General features: G+C 43.8%; 1 protein-coding gene across 4 annotated transcripts in view; it reads right to left on the bottom strand.

Annotated features, from left to right (window-relative positions):
• The window catches only part of sec24c (SEC24 homolog C, COPII coat complex component), a 42,491-nt gene that overhangs the window by 13,284 nt on the left and 7,412 nt on the right, over positions 1 to 21,795 (bottom strand). For 2 of the 4 annotated variants that reach the window (XM_080834666.1, XM_080834667.1), the window contains exons 2-12: positions 18,632 to 18,821; positions 16,214 to 16,300; positions 15,009 to 15,129; positions 14,519 to 14,688; positions 13,298 to 14,188; positions 7,958 to 8,127; positions 7,251 to 7,319; positions 5,842 to 5,953; positions 3,087 to 3,214; positions 2,261 to 2,399; positions 1,805 to 1,920 (exon numbers count right to left, since the gene is read on the bottom strand). In XM_080834666.1, coding sequence (XP_080690792.1) covers positions 1,805 to 1,920; positions 2,261 to 2,399; positions 3,087 to 3,214; positions 5,842 to 5,953; positions 7,251 to 7,319; positions 7,958 to 8,127; positions 13,298 to 14,188; positions 14,519 to 14,688; positions 15,009 to 15,129; positions 16,214 to 16,300; positions 18,632 to 18,806 — 2,178 coding nt within the window. In that variant the 5' untranslated portion in view covers positions 18,807 to 18,821. The remainder of the gene's footprint in view (positions 1 to 1,804; positions 1,921 to 2,260; positions 2,400 to 3,086; positions 3,215 to 5,841; positions 5,954 to 7,250; positions 7,320 to 7,957; positions 8,128 to 13,297; positions 14,189 to 14,518; positions 14,689 to 15,008; positions 15,130 to 16,213; positions 16,301 to 18,631; positions 18,822 to 21,795) is intronic. The other 2 variants (XM_080834668.1, XM_080834669.1) reach the window with 2 other exon arrangements.

Raw genomic sequence — 21,795 nt, 5'->3', positions numbered from 1 at the left:
TCCACAGACTTGTCAATGCTGTCTCAACAGTGCTAGTTCTACCACAGTCCTGCTGAAAACATGCAGCCATGCTGACCGCTGTGCTGCTGCATTACTGGTCTACATGTAATAAACAAGTACTATACTGCCACACTGGTGTTGCAATGCTCTAGTCCTGACCTACACACAGGGGATGTTGCATTGCTCTAGACTAGATCTGACCTCACACAAAGTGGCTGTTGCATTGTTCCTAGTCCTGAGCTCCACATAGTGGCTGTTGCATTGCTCTAGTCCTGACCTACACACAGCTGCAGTACTATGTTGCCGTAGTACTATGTTGCCACAGGGCCTGTTGCATTGCTGTAGTACCGGCCTACATGTACTTAGAAGTAGGGCTGGGCGATATGACGACATATATCGTGAGGACGATAGAAACGTGTCTATCGTGACCTTTCTCCTCTATCGTTTCTATCGTGATAAACTTATTTTTTCACTATTACAGCTAATATACATTTTAATACAATTTCACATCCTAATATAACATTTTGCTTTTCTTATTATGCAAACTCTAAGTTTATACAACTGTAAAAAAAGAATATTAAGATACATTTTAGAGAACGTGGTTTTGCGACACGACACCGCTTTACATTACGCTGCTTTGCATCATACGCTTGCGACATGATTGACGGTGAGAGCCCACGAAATTTAATTCTGGTTTTTAAAAAAAATGAATAATGGACGCGCTGCAGGAAGGTGTAACTGTTACCACAGCCGCTGTTATACAATTGGGCATCGACACCCATTGCTAATGACAGCGTCATTACTTTATTGCAGCAGTGAAAATCAAGACATTACAGACGTGCAAATGCTGGGGTGGCCCATTCAAATCAACGGAACTTTTTTGAACATTTTGGAGAGCCGTATAATACGAGTATAATACAAGTGTAGCCATTTATTAGCAGATTCTGTTCCATTTTTCTCAATGATGGTCAAATAGTTGTAGTTTAAGATGCACTATTTCGTTAGTTTAGATTTCTTTTCAGTATTTCAAAAGTGAAGGAGCTGTGGGAGCACAAGAACAGTGAGCATCTAGCAGCGATTATCATAGACATAGCATATGTGTATATGTCTTTGGCGTTTATAGCTTAACTATCTAGATTCTAAGTAGCATGGAGGTTTTTTTTGGTACTCCACGTAGATCATAAACCCTTGAAGATAAAAATGAAATTGGTTGGGAAATGTAAACGCTAATATGCTTTTTATCCAGATAAAACGCAGCTCCATCGTTTACTTGCGTTTGTTTACAGGACCATCTTCACTGTTGCACCAACGGGCTGAAGCGGTCAATGGGGCGTATGTGTAATGGCCAACTTCTTAATTTTCTTATTTTTATACGTGGCCATATAAGAAAATGTTTTTCTCATCATTATTGCTATAGCATATGAACAAACATTGAAAAGAAAGTTTTTTAATTAAATTAAACTTGATTTATCTTCTGAAAGTAGGCCTACATTAAAGAACCACTAAAAGTCACAAGCACTGGACTAAATGTCATGCACTTTGTTTTAATCTTACTATTTAAAGATTCAATGGAAACGTTCAGTACAATCTGCGTAATTATGGTACAGGTCGTGATGGATCACACTTTTAAGTACACCCCTATCCAGTAAAGCAAGAGGGCATATCGTGATATATATCGCTATCGTGATATAAAATAATCCATATCGTGATATATGTTTTTTTCCATATCGCCCGGCCCTACTTAGAAGTGCTGCCCAGCTGATTTCTACACGGTTCTCTGGTACTGGTGTGAAAGTAAAAGTACCTTGCAGTAGTCGACGGTGGCCAGGAACTCGTAGCTGCCCATCGAGAGCTCGGGCCGGTCGTAGCAGTCCACCCTCTTTCCGGTGTGGTCCAGATGCTGGAAGTAATGGGGAGGCACTGTGTGCGCATGGGACACAGAGACAGATCAGTCAGTCACTCATCCAATAAGCACAAACCTGTACTTGTGCACTTCGAACATTGACTTCCACTGCTTAGGGCGTTCACACTGACAGAACCAGCTAAATTCAGGGCACTGAAAGTACCCGGATTGCGAACTAAAAATGGTCAAAAAATGCAGTGTAAAACGATGGATACTACTCGCCCTAAACGGGCACCATCTTGGCTACGTAGTGGAAGAGGAGAAGCCCTTCGGCAGCCTTTCAGTTTCAGCCTTTCTGTATTGCAGTGTACTTTGTAAAGTGTTCGGTTTGATACACAGCTTGTGTGTCCGTCTTACCCTCCGTGACACAGCTGCAGAAGCCGCACTGGAACCTGCGGCCGCCCTCGATAAACTGCATGTAGGGACACATGTAGGCCTTGCAGCGGTTGCAGCGGATTGGCCCGCTCTCGCCGTGGTCCACGAGGTACGGGGGCGTCTGGGGAACAGGAAGAGGTGAGAACACTTGACACCAATACGGCATATAACCATCAAACTGTCTTTCAGTGTAAGCGGGAAATAGGGCCCATGAGAACAGCCTTTTCTCTGCTCTACCAGTTCTGCTTCTTTTTTACAAAGGGGGAGAGAACCGAGGCTCCACAGTCCGATAAGGACAAACTGATGAGCAGTATGTGGATGTCAAGGAAGAGGAATCAAATGACAAGAGACACACATCTAACCACAGGCCACAAACGCACAATCTAACCTCACCTTTATTAACTAAACTTAATACGAAGAATGAATTAGCTGCAATGTGGGATAATGCACGCTTGTGTTTGTTTGTGCGCATGTGTGTGTATGCATCCATGTGTGCATGTGTGCACACATACAGCCTGTATACTTTCAAGTATTTGTGAGAGTATGTGTGTGTGTGTGTGTGTGTGTGTGTGTGTGCGTGCGTATGTGTGTGTGTGAGTATGTGTGTGTGTGTGCGTCTGTGTGTGTATCTGTGTGCATCTATGTGAGTGTATGCGTGCGTCTGTGTGTGTGTGTGTGTGTTAGTGAGTTAGTGTGTGTGTGTGTGTGTTAGTTAGTGTGTGTGTGTGTGTGTGTTAGTTTGTGTGTGTGTGTGTGTGTGTGTGTGTGTGTGTGTGTGCGCATCTGTCTGTGCGAGTCTGCGTCTCACCTCATCTGGGGGCAGGGTGGCCAGTGGTTTGATGATTGCAGCCAAGGGCACTTGTGACTGCTTGGCCATGTCGGAGGTGCAGGGCACGTTGTAGGCAGTGCAGCGGACGAAGCGAGGACTGGCGTTGCCTGGGCACACACACGCACACACACAGAATCACTGTCACCGTTAAGTCAGCGAGACTTAGCGGGCAAATAACTCATAAGTCAAAGATGGCTGCCAGCCTTGGCCTGTGCGAGGGCGTGTGATTCTTAGAGGGCTGATTACTCAAGAGAGTGGCCCAGTTCTAGACAGGCACTATAAAACCACATGTCCCCTGGCCTGATGTCACTCACAGACTGAGATTATCAAGATGTATTGGATCATTCATTCTCTTCCCAGAATAGCTACCAATAGTATACAACTTTTTGACAGTATCCAAAAACCAGGAAAATATTCAAAATATTTTCCTAGCAGGCTGAAGTATACCACTTTAAGGCTGCCCTACTTTTGGTTAGCGGGCTAATCTGACCAGTCAGACATCTATGGCCAGGGTTACTCAACAGCCTGGGCCAAAGTCAGACCTCTACGGTCACGGTCACTCCTCAGCCAGAAGGGCTACAAGCTGCTGCGCGCCATGAGGGACACCAGCAGGAACCTTGTGAAAAGGTCAGGGGTCACTAAGCCCTCCCAAGAGGAGCTTGCATGAGTGGGAGACGAGTCATGCTGTACCAACACCAAGGGTACAAAAACATGTCCCTGAGACTCCGTAGGTCAGTCTTATGTTTCCTTCACATACGTGGCAATTGTAGCATCTAATGAAGGCTACGATGAAGGCTAGACGACCCATAATGTTGCAATTTCCTCTCAAAAGTGGTCATACAGGAACGCCTGAATTTGTAGCACACATTTTGCACAAAGGTGTGGTGATTGATTTGTGGGGGGAGCAAGACAAAGTATGATCTCTCCGCTTCAGGTCCGGGATGCTGCCGAGACTTTTGTTCCGACAGGACTTTCAAACAACAAACCTGCTGTTGGGTTTTCTGGAGTACAGTTTCCCCTGAGTCACAGTAAATGGATATTTTGTTGCATTTTTGTATTTGTCTGCTTGCCATTTCCACATGAAAAGTAGCTGCTTTCAGGAGAGACCAAATTAACTAGTGTATTCAATCACAGACAATCGCTGAACTGGCAACGTTTAATTCCAACCAGAATGTGCAGACAAGAGCAGCTATTCTCTCGTATCTCTACTTTCTGCATGTCTGGCAACCTGAAACCAAACCTGAAATAAGAATCTCTTCACGGCTGTGCCGCTTATGGCAGCATTAGGGTCTCTACACGCCTGTGGCAGCATTAGGGTCTCTACACGCCTGTGGCAGCATTAAGGGCCTCTACACGCCTGTGGCAGCATTAAGGGCCTCTACACGCCTGTGGCAGCATTAAGGGCCTCTACACGCCTGTGGCAGCATTAAGGGCCTCTACACGCCTGTGGCAGCATTAAGGGCCTCTACACGCCTGTGGCAGCATTAAGGGCCTCTACACGCCTGTGGCAGCATTAAGGGCCTCTACACGCCTGTGGCAGCATTAAGGGCCTCTACACGCCTGTGGCAGCATTAAGGGCCTCTACACGCCTGTGGCAGCATTAAGGGCCTCTACACGCCTGTGGCAGCATTAAGGGTCTCTACACGCCTGTGGCAGCATTAAGGGCCTCTACACGCCTGTGGCAGCATTAAGGGCCTCTACACGCCTGTGGCAGCATTAAGGGCCTCTACACGCCTGTGGCAGCATTAAGGGCCTCTACACGCCTGTGGCAGCATTAAGGGCCTCTACACGCCTGTGGCAGCATTAAGGGCCTCTACACGCCTGTGGCAGCATTAAGGGCCTCTACACGCCTGTGGCAGCATTAAGGGCCTCTACACGCCTGTGGCAGCATTAAGGGCCTCTACACGCCTGTGGCAGCATTAGGGTCTCTACACGCCTGTGGCAGCATTAGGGTCTCTACACGCCTGTGGCAGCATTAAGGGCCTCTACACGCCTGTGGCAGCATTAGGGTCTCTACACGCCTGTGGCAGCATTAAGGGCCTCTACACGCCTGTGGCCGCATTAAGGGTCTCTGCACACCTGTGCAGCTTGTGGCCGCATTAAAGCAGTGAATACACTGACCATAACTGGCAACAGTGGCAAAGGCTTAAGGCAACTCTAAGGCCCGTTTCACACTGGCGGCGTTGCGGCTGCTTTACCTGTTGATTTCCATTCTCATGTAAACAGGTTAGAGCATGCACGCTGCCTTCGTGAGAGGCGCGCCTCAGTCGCGGCTGAAAAACCAATGAGAAAAAAAAAAAAACGGGTAGTGCAGCTGCAACGCATCCAGTGTGAAACGGGCATAGGACAGAACTCCATCCACACGTTTGTTAAGTGATGGTGGCATCACAGCTGATTCTGTGAGAAGTATTCCTCTGGCTCAACTGGGCGAGGCAAGGAAGTGGTCATGTGTTCAATACAGTGCATACGGATAATATTCAGACCATTTCACATTTTGTTGTGTTGCAAATATGCAAAAATAGTTTTCTAGAAATCTGTTTTTGCTCTGACATTAGGTGTGAACTGACTAGGGACATTTTGTATTTAAAAATGATTTTAGCATAAAGCTGCAACATAACAAAATGTGAATAAGGTAAAGGGGGTCATCTTTACATCTGTACCATACTACATATACACACTTGCTAAAGGGTATGCTACATGAATAAGTGTGAATGAAAACGGGACGTCGCCTCACCTTGATCTTTGACCTGGAAGTTGGTGGTGACGAGGGGTGGGGCTTGCCCTCTGACCCCAGTGGTGAAGGGTTCAGTGCTTTTATTGACCCGGTCATCCTCGATCACCTGGATCTGAAGAAGAGAGAGAGAACAATCAACTAAAGTGGAAACACAAAAAGATGCGCACACACACGTAGACCACAGGCCTAATATGGGGCCCCCCCCATACAGCTTTGGCATACCAACTACTATTCAACTACATTTCCAAACGTGATTCTTACATGAAACGGAAAAAGAAAAACACCGGGATGAAAGAGGAGAGAGAGGATAGCAGGAAATCTGTGGCCAACAGTGATGCTATCGTCAGAATATACCACTCCAGTCACCATTGGCTGCTAGCATAGAAATAGAATAGCCTAGAGCTGCCAGCACACCAGTACTTCTGCACTCAAGGTTGCCTACTACTAATCTGACTAAATTACTTATTGAAGGGTCATAAAAAAAAAGTCACTGGGGTCCACGTAGCTAACCGGCGTATTCCTTTGTGTTTGTTCTGGATATTTGGTCAAACAGTGGAAGTGGAGGCTGGCTAATAAGTGAGTGGGAACGTCAGTTCTAGGCATTCTGTTTCTACTGCAGTCATTCTCTTGTGTGAATGACTTGTTTAACCTGATATGTATGACAGGGTGGTGGTATGAGGAGGGGTGCAATGAGGAATTCACAAGCAAATGTCAAATGACGCATTCAGAAGTATATTGCGACGATAGAGTTCCACCACAACATCAAACTCAGTAAGTGCTCCACCAGGGTAGGGGGTTAAGAGTTGAGTGGCGTTAGTTGGCTCCACTAGGCCAGTCATGCAGTAAGGAGGGCTATCTACAGCCAGCATGCAGAGAGCAAGACAACAGGACTGACTGCTCACAAGCATTCTGTGGAGGGAAAATATACGACAGATACACAACACTCATCTGTTCTGTCAGAATACCCTAAGTAGTGATTGTGAGCAGAAGCAATAATAATAGTAATAATTATTGTTAATAATAATAACAATAACAAAAATAATACTGTTAGAGTTATTATGATTATTAGTAGTAGTGGTAATTGTAAAAACAAATACCTTAAGTATATTACATTCTGAGGAAAATAAGTCTTTGGAGCTTGTATGCTCAGTAAATCTAAAACTAATTTTGAACCGTCAATGAACTGATGTTAAACACAAGCAGTCATTCAGCTACCCAAATAAAAAGTGAGACAGTGAACCTATTTAGGAGACATGCTGCAAAGAACACTCACAATACCTAATGGGTTTTAGAGGGAGGGTGGGAGTTGTGTGTGTGTGGAAGTGGAGGTGGTTAGTGCAACACACAGGAAAGAGAGAGAGGAGGGAGACAGATACACACACAAACACACGCACAAGCACGTCACTTACTGGGCTGGGGATAGCGTCTGGGTCTATTCTATGTCTTGTTTTCTGCACAGGCGGCATGTCAGGCGCTTGCTTTTTTTTTTATTTAAGTGTTTTTTTTTTTTTTTTTGGTCCAGCAAATTGAGAGAGAAGAGAGAAAAGAAAGATGCAAAAAAACAAAACAAAAACAAAGAGAGACAGAGGAAGACAAAAGAGAGGGCAAGGTCAACAGATGTGTAACCGACCGTGGTTACCTCTGTTTTTTGTTTTCTTTCTTTATGTGCAGACCAGCATAATACAAATATTAGTCATGAGTGCATTTTGTTTTAGAGATCTTAGAGGGCATTGTCAAGGAAATCTGGATGCAAAAGACACAGCTGAGCATGCAAATATTAACTTCAAATTAAGATAATGCAGTTTTCTTGTAAAAGCTTAAGCAAGAAAGGTTGCACCTTATTTTCAGAGCAAAGTTTAGGCATTGTCCAAGTTAGGCCACCATTTAATGCACGATGGAGACACATTATAGCCTTCTATCCCAAACGCCACCACACACACCAATACACACAGACATCAACTCGGTACAGACCACCATGTCAGGTAAACTGTGTGAGATGGGGCATGTGTGCGTTGTGGTGTCTGCTCACACCGAGACAAAAAGTGAAAATAATGTGCCTGAGGTGATGAGTATGCTGTGTTGTGGTGTGTGTGTGTTGTGTAACTTGTGTACATACTGGACTGGGGATGGAGTCTGGGTCCAACCGTTTCTGTGCGGGAGGGGCGGACGCAGGAGCCTGAGGGGGGGGCGCCCCAAAGTTCTGCTGCCCGGGATGCTGCCCAGGATGCTGCCCGGGATACGGCCCTGGATAGCCAGGCTGCGGGGCCCTCATCTGCCCAAAAGCACCTTGTTTACAAACAAAAAAAATGTAACTTAGTTAAAATGAAGAACCTCATTATACACTGCACAAGCAGTCGCTGAAAACACACTGAAATGGCATTAGTGGATGATCCATCCTCATTAACTATCATCATTGTGAGAGTACGATTGAGCACTGCAAACACAGCAAGTCAAAAGATTTATTTCCAAAGTGCTACACCCGTCTTCATTTCAATGTGTGTTGTATGGTGTTTAATGTCCGTAGATGATCACACGTCCTTGTAGGGCTGTGCAATTCATCGAATTTCGATCGCGATATCGATTTTGGGGTCAAACGATCTCCAAACTCGTATAATCGAGTTGAAACGATTAATTTGACATTTTCCATTTGACAGTAGGCCTAGAGAGTTTATGAAAGTTTATCAAAGAGACGCGCATGCGAAAGCATTCAACGCGGCGAGCGGGAGTACAATCTAACTGGCGTGCTGCATCAGGAAGTATACCGTTGGCAGGAGGCGGGACATGCCAGTGAACCGCCAATCAGCAGCATCGACTGTTGACAGACATGTTGGAGTAGACCTACCGTGTGGAATAAAGTTTCAGTAACGTTACAGTTTGATGAACGATAACAAGCTCCTACAGAAGGCTTTAACTAGGATTGTTTAAGGGCAAAACTGCAAGGTACATCTTGTATATGTATTTCTGTTTAACAACAATACGATTTTTATTAGCCATGTGTTTGTGATGGCGTTCTGACTTTTTGCTATGGAGTAATGCTGGGACCGTTGTTCTCTAGCTATTAAATAGGGAATGTATTGTTTCACGTATGTGTAGAACTTATTTTGAATCGCTGACCTCTTGGCTGTGAAAGAGACTGGAGGCAAGCACTTCCCCTGCCTCCATGAGGGGGAAGTGTTAGAGCATGTTAGAAAGCCAAAGTTATAGCCTACTTATTAGCAGCGAGGCTAGGTAAACATGGCGGCGGTAACATGACTCGGCTAGTAATAATTATTTTAGAACAGTGCGTCGACGCATGCCTGGCTAAAAGCCTGTCCTACAGTCGAGTTATTCGTCAGTGCATTTGGCTGTCAATGTTGTGGAAGTGCACTTAAACAAGAACAAAGTTAATTTTGGATACTTATACGTGTTTCTGTGTGATATTTGATTGTCTTAATATATATATTTTATTCATGAAATGTTTTATAAAAATCAAATGTTATATTCAGTAGAGATGCTCCGATCAGGTTTTTTGGTGCCGATCACCGATCACTGAAATCAGTATCTGCCGAAACGATAAAAGCGATCACCGATCACGGTGTCGATTGAAGCAATCTATTTATTGTGTAGCATTATTTATTAAATGAATTATTTTTAACAACATTGGTATTGTATTTTAAGTATTTAAATAACAAGACGAGAGAGTATCATGAATTGACAACCATCAACTTTATTGCAGGGAACGTGCAACATTCCAGTGTAGAAGATCTCACTTACTATAAAATGTGAAAATAATAATAAATATTATTAGTAATAAAAATATAAATCTTTAAATGAATATCACAACAATAGAAGCACATATGCAACACTCCACTGTCTAGACGCTCTTGGAACTTAAAAATAGCTTTCCCGGGAATAGAGTAGAGTATTCAAACCTTACTTCTGATTAAGCAGCATCACTGGCAGATTTGCCTTGATAAATATAAGCATCTCAGCATTTTAGTCAACCTGCCATTAAAAAATGTTCGAATCCGAACCGAGCCCGACGTAATCAATTTCTCAACTGTTCATAGTACTAATGCCGCATTGACGTACGTTTTTTTTAAGAATATCCTGGCATTATTAAACTGGGGCATCAACAGTTAAATGCTCTCTCTCACAAACAAGCGCAGTTAAACGCACAAGCGTACACAATAAGGCCAATAAGCATATTTCAATTAAATGATCCACATTGCGAGAACGTTTAGTAAAATGGTGCGGCTCCTTTAAAAGGAAGGACAACGGTGACGCATAATTTGGATGTAGCGACAAACATTAATGTGCTGTAAAAAGTTTAGTTGTTGAATACTTTTATATTTTTGAGGCTTGAAAACCTAGTTGTGTCTTTGACCCTGTAACAGTGTTAACCAGTATGTGAGTAACGTGAGTTTTACTAAAGCATAGCGTGTGTAGCTATTTCATCCCGTTTGTTAACCTTTCCTGCTGTCTGTATCTAACCAGCAGCAGACGTAAAGGAAAGGGATTTAACCCCGAAGTTAAAAACATATAATCTACTTCGGCCGTGGAGCATTTTACTCCCCTGCAATCTCCAACTACGTTCAGATACAGGCAGCAGGAAAGGTTAACAAACGGAATGAAATAGCTACACATTACACACGGCATGCTTTAATAAAAAACTCACGTTTTATGCTACATCAACGGAGGCACAACAGACAAGTCTTACCATTGAAGATCTTTTAGCACGCCGCCGTTCGTTCTAAAACTATCTACAGCCGCGGAAAAAATTAAGAGACCACTTCAAAATGATCAGTTTCTCTGGTTTTACTATTTATTGGTATGTGTTAAAGTAAAATGTACATTTTTGTTTTATTCTATAACCTACTGGCAACATTCCTACCAAATTTCAAATAAAAATATTGTCATTTAGATCATTTATTTGCAGAAAAATGACAATTGGTCAAAATAGCAAAAAAGATGCAGTGTCTTCAGATCTCGAATAATGCAAAGAAAACAAGCTCATATTCATTTTTAAACTACACAATACTAATGCTTACACTTAGGAAGAGTTCAGAAATCAATATTTGGTCACAACTTTCATGTGTCTTGGCATGCTCTCCACCAGTCTTTCACATTGCCGTTGGGTGACTTTACGCTACTCCTGGCGCAAGAATTCAAGCAGCTCGGCTTCTTTTCATGGCTTGTGACCATCCATCTTCCTCTTGATCACATTTCAGAGGTTTTTGATGGGATTCAGGTCTCGAAATTGGGCTGGCCATGACAGGGTCCTGATCTGGTGGTACTCCATCCACACCTTTACTGGCCTGGCTGTGTGGCATGGAGCATTGCCCTGCTGGAAAAAACATTTCTCAGAGTTGGGGAACATTGTCAGAGCAAAAGGAAGCAAGTTTTTCTTCCGGGACAACGTTGTACTTTGCCTGGCTGAGGTTTGTAAAAGACCATAAGGATTGAAAAAAGCGGACTGGAGGGTCTTCTAGTTCGTCTTCTCTGATGAGTCCAATTTTCAGCTTTGCCCAACACATGGTCGTCTGATGGTTAGACGGAGACCTGGAGAGGCCTACAAGCCAGAGAGTCTTGCACCTACTGTGAAATCGGACTCATCAGAGAAGACTAACTTAGAAGAACCTCCAGTCCGCTTTTTCAATCCTTATGGTCTTTTACAAACCTCAGCCAGGCAAAGTACAACGTTGTCCCGGAAGAAAAACTTGCTTCCTTTTGCTCTGACAATGTTCCCCAACTCTGAGAAGTGTTTTTTCCAGCAGGGCAATGCTCCATGCCACACAGCCAGGCCAGTAAAGGTGTGGATGGAGTACCACCAGATCAGGACCCTGTCATGGCCAGCCCAATTTCGAGACCTGAATCCCATAAAAAACCTCTGAAATGTGATCAAGAGGAAGATGGATGGTCACAAGCCATGAAAAGAAGCCGAGCTGCTTGAATTCTTGCGCCAGGAGTAGCATAAAGTCACCCAACGGCAATGTGAAAGACTGGTGGAGAGCATGCCAAGACACATGAAAGTTGTGATTTTAAATCAAGGTTATTCCACCAAATATTGATTTCTGAACTCTTCCTAAGTGTAAGCATTAGTATTGTGTAGTTTAAAAATGAATATGAGCTTGTTTTCTTTGCATTATTCGAGATCTGAAGACACTGCATCAATTTTGCTATTTTGACCAATTGTCATTTTTCTGCAAATAAATGATCTAAATGACAATATTTTTATTTGAAATTTGGTAGGAATGTTGCCAGTAGGTTATAGAATAAAACTAAAATGTACATTTTACTTTAACACATACCAATAAATAGTAAAACCAGAGAAACTGATAATTTTGAAGTGGTCTCTTAATTTTTTCCGCGGCTGTATATCCAACCATCGGGGTTTAATCCATGTAGTTGTGGAGAACGAGAGTTGCATCAATCATATTCCTTTAAAACTTCACACTTCCTACATTTGACATATCCAACAGCCTAATAAGAATCTGCATCGTCTACTTAGCAGAAATATCTCCATACAGTAGATTTCCCTTCGTTTAGTATCATTTTAAACTATCCAAATGACAGTTTCTCTTTAACTTACTCCGTGATGCCATTTAATCTGCCTCCACGGGGAACTGCTTTGGAGCAGGCGTTGCAAATTGCAAACGTATTATCTTTCTCCGACACCACGGCGAAGCCATTTTGTCTCGACTTTCGATTTTGACTTTGACCTACCCGCCACCGACAACGGGGGCCAATGAAATTTCATAACATGGAGACACAGCCAATCACAAGCTTCTTTTTTTTAAAGAATCATTTTCTACCAGTAGCGGCCTGAAATGCCTGTCTCTATCGTTTTATTGAAACGTCTCTGATAGTAGTTCTCTCGCAGATTTTAAGTATCTGATCGGATCGGTTTGATCGGCCGTTTTGAGAACTCCGATCGATAACGATAAGGGGGATATCTGCCGATTACGATCGGCGCCGATCAGATCGGAGCATCCCTAATATTCAGAATGTTGTGGCGGTACACACACGAGAAAGGTTTTATTTTGGATACTTATACGTGTTTCTGTCATATTTGATTGTGTCAATAAATGCATGTTTTCAAAAATAATCGTTTGAATAATCGTGATATCAATATTGACCAAAATAATCGTGATTATGATTTTTCCCATAATCGAGCAGCCCTACGTCCTTGTGACGTGTATAGTATTTTTAAGTTTGGAGCAGGCAAAGGCAATAAACTGGACAGGGTGTCCCTGCATTACCCTTTCCCATACAAATTAGTGACACTGAACAGTCTGCCCTCTGCCACAGTACAATCCACACCATTTGAATGTCTGTTGTAGGCACTGAGATTCCTTTGAATGAAAAGTGCTTTAAAAATAAAATGAATTATTATTATTATGTTCAATGTGTTGTGTAGACATATAGTACTGGCAGGTTTGGAGCATGGACTGGGTACGATGGTTGGCACACTTACCGTTCTGCTGGGGAGGGTACCCCTGCATCCCTGGCTGAGTTGGGGGCCCAGGCATACCTCCTGTGGCGGGCCCCATAGGTGGAGGCATGCCAGGCTGGGTGGATCCCGGGGCCACATGGTTGGCCTGGGACATGGGGGGCCCAGACATGGATGGATGTTGGAGCGGTGGACCCTGCATGCCTGGGGCGCTCCCTTGTGGTGGGAAGCCAGCGGCAGCGGGAGGAGGAGGCAGGGGCCCGGAGAGCTGCTGGGCCGAGTGGAAGGGGGAGTGCTGTTGTTGGGGCATGGTGACGCCCGGGTACGGATGGGAGGACTGAGGGGGACCTCCAGGGAAGCCAGAGTTGGTGGTGGCGGCGGCCGTGGCGGATGAAGGCTGTGAAGTGGGAGGTGAAGGCCTAGGGAAGCCAGCCTGCTGCTGCTGCTGGGGGGCACCCTGGGCAGGGGGCGGGCCTCCATACAGGTGCTGCGATGCGGGATGTGGTGCTGCTGGGGGAGCCCCAGAGAAGGGAGTTTGCTGAGGGGGTGTGGGCCCAGCGGCTGAGAAGGGAGGCAGCTGCTGCTGTTGCTGTTGTTGTTGCTGCTGCTGCGGTGGCGGCTGGGGCTGAGCATGTGGAGGCCCTCCTGGGTAAGCCTGGGAGACGGGTGGAGCCGGGGCGGCAGCAGCCGGAGGTGTGGCGGATGCAGTCGAGAAGGCCGGAGGAGGTGCAGAGGAGGTGGGGAAGGGCTCCCGGGCGTGCGGGGGACCCCCATAGTAGGACTGGGGGGGTCCAGGGGGCACTCCGTCTCCGGCGGCAGGGTGGGGGGCGGCAGTGGAGGTGGGGGGGAAGGAGGGATGGGATGCTGTGGATGTGTAGGCGCCAGAGACTGGAGGCTGGGAATTTGGAGGCATGGCTGAGGAAGCAAAAACCGGAAGTAAGTAAAGAAACACACTCACTGCCAATCTTAAGAACCTTGAGAGCATGAAGAAGGAAAATCATTCATTGCCTTTAAGTCAATCATAGACTGCCTCATTAATGAAAGCTTTGGGTTAATCTAGTCAAATCAAGGGCTTATCTAGTCAAAGCAATCAAGCCACAGCTAATCCATACAATCAAAAATGTCCCTGGATGAGGCTTTCCAAGACGAGGAACTTTTTCCCCTGGACTTAAAACCTTGATTTCATTTACTAAACTTAAACTGTAAAATCTGACACTGGTCAGTGTCAACCAGACACAGACTTACCGTAACCAGGGGCTGCTCCTGCGGGAGGGCCGGGCCCAACCTGCATCCCTGCCATCTGATTGGTCATCTGCTGCATGCTGGTGGGTGGACCAGCGAATGGCTGGCTGTAACTGGATTGTGGGGTGGACAGGTTCATGGGTGCTGGGGTGTAGGGCTGAGAGACAGGTGGTCTAAGAGAAACAGACACACGGTCACCCTCCAATTTGTTTTGTCACTGATAACTATTGCGCTCTATGACAAGAGAGGCAACACAAATGGAAAAGACTTTCAGTCTACTATTAGCTTTAGTATTTAGTAGCCCAAAAACAAGCCTGACAGGTACTAACTGCAGCCTATGGGCTGCTAGGCAACTGCCCTATCACTAAACCTCGTCTTTAACACTTCAAGCAATATGAGGGATGGGGACTCCAAAGATCATGAGGGCTTAAATCTGGTCTCTGTACACCCCCATGTGGTATTGGGTTAAATGGGCACACAAGGGCACACTGACCTCTGGCTCGGGGCTGCACTGGGGGGAGGGCCGTTCAGTGCCTGACCCCCACCATACTGTCCGTAAGCCTGGGGGGCCGAGACGGGAGGAGCGCCTGAAGTGGGGGGAGCACACATCGAACCTGTGTAGGCAATGGGGGATGGGTCAGGAATTGATCAAATACACAAACAGATAAAAATGATCATTCATAATCTAACACACACACACACACACACACACACACACAGGTCAGCATTGTAAGTACACTACCAACAACATGTTATTGCAGCATGCACCAACTTGTTACTAATCAGCTATAACACCACCATCATATTGACGTCACCAAGCCAGACACAAAAAAAATCAAATAAATAAAAGACGAGATAGAAGGGAGGGGGAAAGAGCACATGTTGGCAGAAAAATGGAGGGCAAATGACAGCATCTGCCTGTGAGCAGCACAGGAGGCAGCCACACATCACAGCCTCGACTAACCCAGCCTGAGCCCCAGAGGGGCCGCTACACCCGGCTCAAATGAAGCCCAGTTCTAGCCCGGGTCAGTTCCTGAGAAGGACACAATCTGGCTCAGGCTTAAGGTCAACGACCCACTGAAGACTACAGGCAGTGTAGCGTGAGGGAACACGCCTTACGTCCTGAAACACACCTAACGTTCTGAAATACCTATTAACACTGTTACCATCAAAATGGTGAAAACAAGACATTATTTAGCAATAGTTTGAGGCATAACAATTACAGAAACAAAGCGGTTCGATGCAATTTAAATGGACCATGGCACGCTAAATATGCCTGTATCATCTTGTTATCATTTTTGTTAGCTAGCTACTTGATATGAGCTGGGTAACATCAGTTTTGTTTACTATTGGCAATAGTTGCTAAGGAAAGAGGTCTTACTACGGTATACTTTCAAACCAGTTCTATGGACCTGAAACTTAACAAACTCTGAAGTTGCTGCATGTCACAAGCAACCAGTGGACGTCATCCCGTTAAAAAGAACTTGAAGCGTCTTTCGAGACACGTCAGTCACCGCTAAGGGGCTTGGCCGAGGCTGTGGACGGACTACCCTGTACTGCTCCCAACCCTTTCCCTCAACACACACACACACACACACACACACGTGTCAAACTGTCTGGCAATGGCCATGGGGTTTGGGGATAAGGCAGGTGGGCTGGAAGAGGGGTGATATGCCAAGCGCAATTAGGAGAAGTTACCCAAGTCAAGAGGAGAGGAGGAGGACGGGTCAGAGACTAAGTTTGTTGCATGAGCCTTAGAGGGAAAGCTTGCATAAGGAGAATATCCTGAAATACAAGAAAAGAGCAGCGGTGAAGAGAAAGGTCCACAGTGATGGACCATAAAAAGAATGAAAGGAAAGAAGAATTAAAGGAGAGAGAAGGAGGGGGAGAGAGAGAGAGAGAAACAAATACAGGGTTTGGTGTTGTCAAACTGGAAACTAGAGAGGTCTGGCCACTTTGAGGCTTGAGTGAGGCAAACCCCAGAGCAGACAGGAGTGTCACTGTGCAGACAGGAGTGCTTTCAAGCAATACATTCACACATCAGGGGAGCCACGAAATTAAATGCACTTTCAATCCCTTAAACCCAATCTTTAGAATTAGAAACAGAAGGAAAGGACATCAATGCCATTCTTCTGTGTATATAGCCTCCTCTTCCATTGTGGGAAGTGTTTCTATTCATGCTAATTCTATGATAATATAAACACCATCACTATACTACAATCACTGTTTGTAGAGACTGAGAAATGGCCTTGACTGTATGATAATGTATTCATGACTCATAAACTGACTTCTTGAAAGAGACAGAGAGGGAGAGTATGTGTGTGAGAGAGAGAGAAAGTGTGTGTGAGTGTGTGTGTGTGTGTGTGTGTGTGTGTGTGTGTGTGTGTGTGTGTGTGTGAGAAATAGAGAGTGTGTTTGAGAGTGAGAGACAGTTGAGTGAGTCTCTCTTAATTGTGGGACTAAACTGGTGGCATATGTGGATTAAATGTCAGTCGAAATGTTAACACCATTAAAATATCCAAACAAATCTAAATGACTGGTTGAGAGTACATGGATGTGGGTCTTAACCCTGTAGCCTGCAGGGCTCACAAAATAGCTAGCCCCGACGTCCTGGGACAATCAAGTTCCCACATTGCTAACAAATGAACACAGTTCAAAATGATCCCACAAGTGAAATAAAATTCCCTCTTATATTTCGAAAAAATAATTTAAAAAAATAACCACCGAAAGAACAAGTTGCTGATCATGATGGTTTGTTGAATGGGTTTGTGTTAATCGGAGAGATACTAGTTGAGTTGGGTTTGAGTCCTTAGTGCACCGGAAAAGTTCAGATCAATACTGTTTTGATAACGTACAAACAACATACAAACATGTCTCATAAAAACGCATCTACCCCTCATGATGATATGAAGGCTAAAGGCAACAGTTTACAAAAAACAGGCAACCAGAGTAAGGAGCAAAAGAGAAAAAGGAAAAAACTGTGGGATGACTGTCCTTCATCTCGTATGTTTGAACATGTTAATTCTTAAAATACTGTAAAATGATCCTACACAATGCATATATACCAGGCAAGAAACATTACAGTTTAACTAGCCATCTAAAGAAATCTAAAGATGTGTAGACTACGTTTAATGCAAGAGTAATATATGGGGCTAATGCTAACTAGTCTGAGTGTTTATGAGTGGTTTAATCTAAGACTGATTAACATACGTCCGAGTCAACACATCAGTCTCTCCTGGTTCAGGTGTAACTTTAGCATCTTATCTGATCCGTCATTCCTTAAAGTATAGCATGAATTGTAGCACTTCTAAACTCAACAAAGACACGGCTCCATTTCATTTCGTGTGATATTTAATGGACATCCATTTGTTGTAGCCTATCAGATCCACCTCACTTCAACTTTGCAACAACCATAAACAGCAAAAATGGTCATCCCGTTTGTCATTTTGGTAAAAAAAATATAAGAATGCAACCTAAAACAAATGACTTAAAATGTGACAATACGCTATTAATCAAAATATCATCAAACAGCATAAAGTTGGCAACATTTCTTTTGAGCTGAATATTTAAAATCAGAAACACACAGTAAGCAAAGAATCTAAGAAAGAGCAATTTGAATTTGCAATTTCAACTGAATAAGAAAAAGATAATATCCGTATAGCCTAAGGTGTAGGACTTTTATTTGCTTTAATTGTTTGCATTAACATTTGTGTGAGTTTGTGTTTGTTAATATTAATTATGCCAAGAGATTCACTTTTATAATTAGTAATAATAATGTTTTTGGTCAAAGTAATGAAGAGCCACCTTTGGTATGGAGCATAATTATATGTAAATGTTTTTTGCATTTTTAATTGTTGATTTTAACATATCTTCCTCTCTACATTATAGACCGTCTATATTTGAGCTAGTCTAATTCACTTCAGGCCACCACACTCTGAAGAATGCCTGGCCTAAGAGCTTCCAGGGATTAAGAAATGTTGCAAACCCTGGCCTGTTGATGGAGCTTTGCTAGCTTTATTTTACGGAGCCGTCATGTCGAGTGACCATGAACTCTTGTTACATAGTGCCAAACTCATATGTGGCCCTGTGAGACAACACCTAAGCAGGCGGTCTTACCTGGAACTGGGGCTCCAGGCTGATAGGCGGAGGTGGGCCCGTTGTACGGGGGATACTGCCCTGGGTATCCCCCTGCCATGTGCTGGCCCCCATAGGGAGCCTGCGGGTAGCCCTGGTATCCGGGCTGAGAAGGGCCGTAGGGGGAGGCCATGTGAGGTTGCTGGTTGACATTCATCCTCTCAGTTCATCCCTGAATAAAAAAAAAAAGAGAAGCCAACTTTGAGAACCAACATCAAAGCCCTGGTTTAAGCTCTTCTGTATGCAATGCTGTTTGAACAGAAATAATGTGAAATCGATCCCCTTAGCCCTTTAGCCTGCTTCAACAACAATGACGGCTTGAATAGTCTTTCCATACCTATACAACCCGCTCGAGGAGGACACATACATGGAAGTAAAAACATAGGGGCTCAATGTTTTGGGTTCTGAGCCTGAAAAGCAATAATCAGAAAGTTGGTCCGATTCCATGAGGACTCCTTTGTTGGTCGCACTCTGCTGCACAATGCTTGCCGTGAGTGCAAGGCTCAAATCATGCGAATGTCGTCAGCCGCCCCCTTCTTTTATCTATCTTCTTCTATCTCTACCCGGTCGGCCTCAAGAAGATGGGTCCCCCCTTACGTCCAGCAATTCTGCCTAAGGGTTCTTCCTGATTAACAGGGGGTCTTTCCTTGCCCCGGTCACCATTGTGCATGCTCAAAGAGGGTTCAGGCCCTGGGCTCTGTAAAGCACCTTGACAGTGACCTGGAATCTCTCCGTTTTCATTTTTGTTCCTATGCTACTTGGTTGGTTCATTAGGGGTCCAGGTAGCCGTACCACTGGTTTCCTATTGCGTACGTTCTGGTGCTTCTTCATATTTCTGTCCAGTGAAACATGAGGGGAAGCAAAAAGAGAAAACCATGACTTTTCCAGGGTTTTCCATGACTGTTGGAACCCTGATAGCTATGCTGGAGTTGTGTGTTCATTTCAAAGTTCAGTGTAGCTATATTGACAAAACTGCCTGCCTTCTGTGTACCTGTAAGCCTATGTACCCTCTAGAGGTCGACCGATATGGGGTTTTCTATAACCGATGCCGATGCCGATACTTAGAGGTCAGGGTTAACCGATAGCCGATATGGGCTGCCGATTTTTAGGGCCGATATCTAAAAGTTTTCCCATTAATTTGCATTGTAAAGCGTCACACTAATAATAAGTAGATGCACACAATTTTTTTTTAACATTTTTTAACATTTATTGAACTCTGACTTGAACCTTGAGTCATACATACGAGTTTTGTTTGGGCGCAAGTGTTTACTGAAATATTCATTTAAGGCGAGACACGGCAGGCAAAAACATCGTTTTTTCAGCAGTGGTCAATTTTGAGATTTTGAGCTAGTTCACTCTCTAAACATGTAATCTTTCATACTAGCATAAAGAAAATATCCTAATTATACATTAATGTGTATATTTATTCACATTTTGTCTGTTCGCGGCGTCAGCATTCTCATAGGTTTCCAGGAAAGTTAGCAGTCTAACGTAACGTGCAGAATGTCGGCTTTCTGATGCTTGACATGTTTGGTACCGTTGGAAAGCGCTATAGCTCTCACACAACGTTATCTAATCCAAATAAGGACATTTCCTTTCCAGCAGTAACCAATGATGTTAGCAAAAACGGGGGTTTAAACATAAGGACGCAATTTCATTGGTTTGCGGTGGTTTCTGATAACGTGATTCGCTCAGACGCATCACGTGGTATGGCTTGACACTTCCTGAATCTTTAAATGCGATTTTCTCAAAATGAGTTTTTTGTCATTCTCCGGTAGATACTTCTCAGCCTATGTAGCACCTATGTACACCAAACTTTCCAGTTATACACTTAGCAGTCTTCTGAAGATATTTACAGAAGGATTTGTTAATTAATCATTCCTGGCCTGATTTATGTGTCATTTTGATCAAAAAAAGGTGGCGAAAATCGGTTTTTTAAGGCTATAGACAGTATATTTTGATTTTCTAGGTAATGAAAGTAGATATCCTGAAATCCCTCTGTAAATTTGTTTGCATCTTGTATGTTAACAAAATGAAAATAAAAAAAAATCACCTGGCTTTATCGTATGTCCAGATATATCTACCGGAAATATATGCAAATTTGAGCATATTTAATTAGATAAGGCCTAATTTGCATAATCAAACATAGTAATTACAGAAACTTGTAATCCATTTTTTGTTCATACATGTGTGAGTAATCAACTGAGGAAATTTCATTGTGATATCTATTATTTAAAAAAAATACCCTATTCACCTGTAGTGTCTCGCCTTAAAGAAAAATGTAATAAATATTTTAAAACCAAATTACCATAATCTAGTAGTAGTCACACAAATACATAAATAACAAAATAACTGTCATGATGCACAGACTTGCAAGGGCAATGCTAAACCCTTTGTGATCTCACATTTTTGACTATTAACGTTATACTACTTTACTGTGGACGTAGGCTATATACAGACATTGGTCTGAACACATCACTTCATCAGGCTAACGATCCATTTTTATTCGCAAACACTTTGATAGAAACACACGCAGCTGCGCATGTTCTTGAGGTGAATTTTCTTTGATGTAAATAAATTGGAAACTCGGCTATTGTCTGCGTCACCTAAACCACGCTTCTGAACAAATGTCATACACCGTTCTGAGCTGCTCCATGGCTGCTCTGTGTCTCCAAGCACGGAGCTGTCTGCGAGAGGGGCGGAGTAGCATAACGTAGCGCAATATCATCCCGACTCCTCCACCCCACAAACAGAGGGACATTTTTCGACTTAAATACAGGAAAATGTAAGCAGAACTCATAACATTTGGGCCAACATATTACTGTAAGCAAGCAAGCTGCTACTAGATTTCGAGTATAGTCTTTCAAGTTAACAGCAAGGACAAGTTAACTGTGAGCCTTCAATCAGCTGTAGCTTTATGTTACAGCTCTCGACGGTTCAATGCTTTTCGTTTTTTTTTTTTCCCTTTCACTAAGTGAAGCAACACTTCATAGTTTACTTGTAACATATATAACCTAGTAAATATGTTACCACCATACAACTTCGAAATAGCAGAATTTAAGCCTTACTTATCTCCCAGGATTACAAGTTTTGGGTTGGGGTCCTTCATATGCTGCCGGTACCAACAACACGGAGCTGCCCGCGGA

Source organism: Sprattus sprattus (assembly GCF_963457725.1).
Source record: "Sprattus sprattus genome assembly, chromosome: 3".
NCBI classification, from domain to species: domain Eukaryota; kingdom Metazoa; phylum Chordata; class Actinopteri; order Clupeiformes; family Clupeidae; genus Sprattus; species Sprattus sprattus.
Note: the sequence above shows the minus strand (reverse complement) of the source record. Positions and strands in the feature narration are given on the sequence as shown.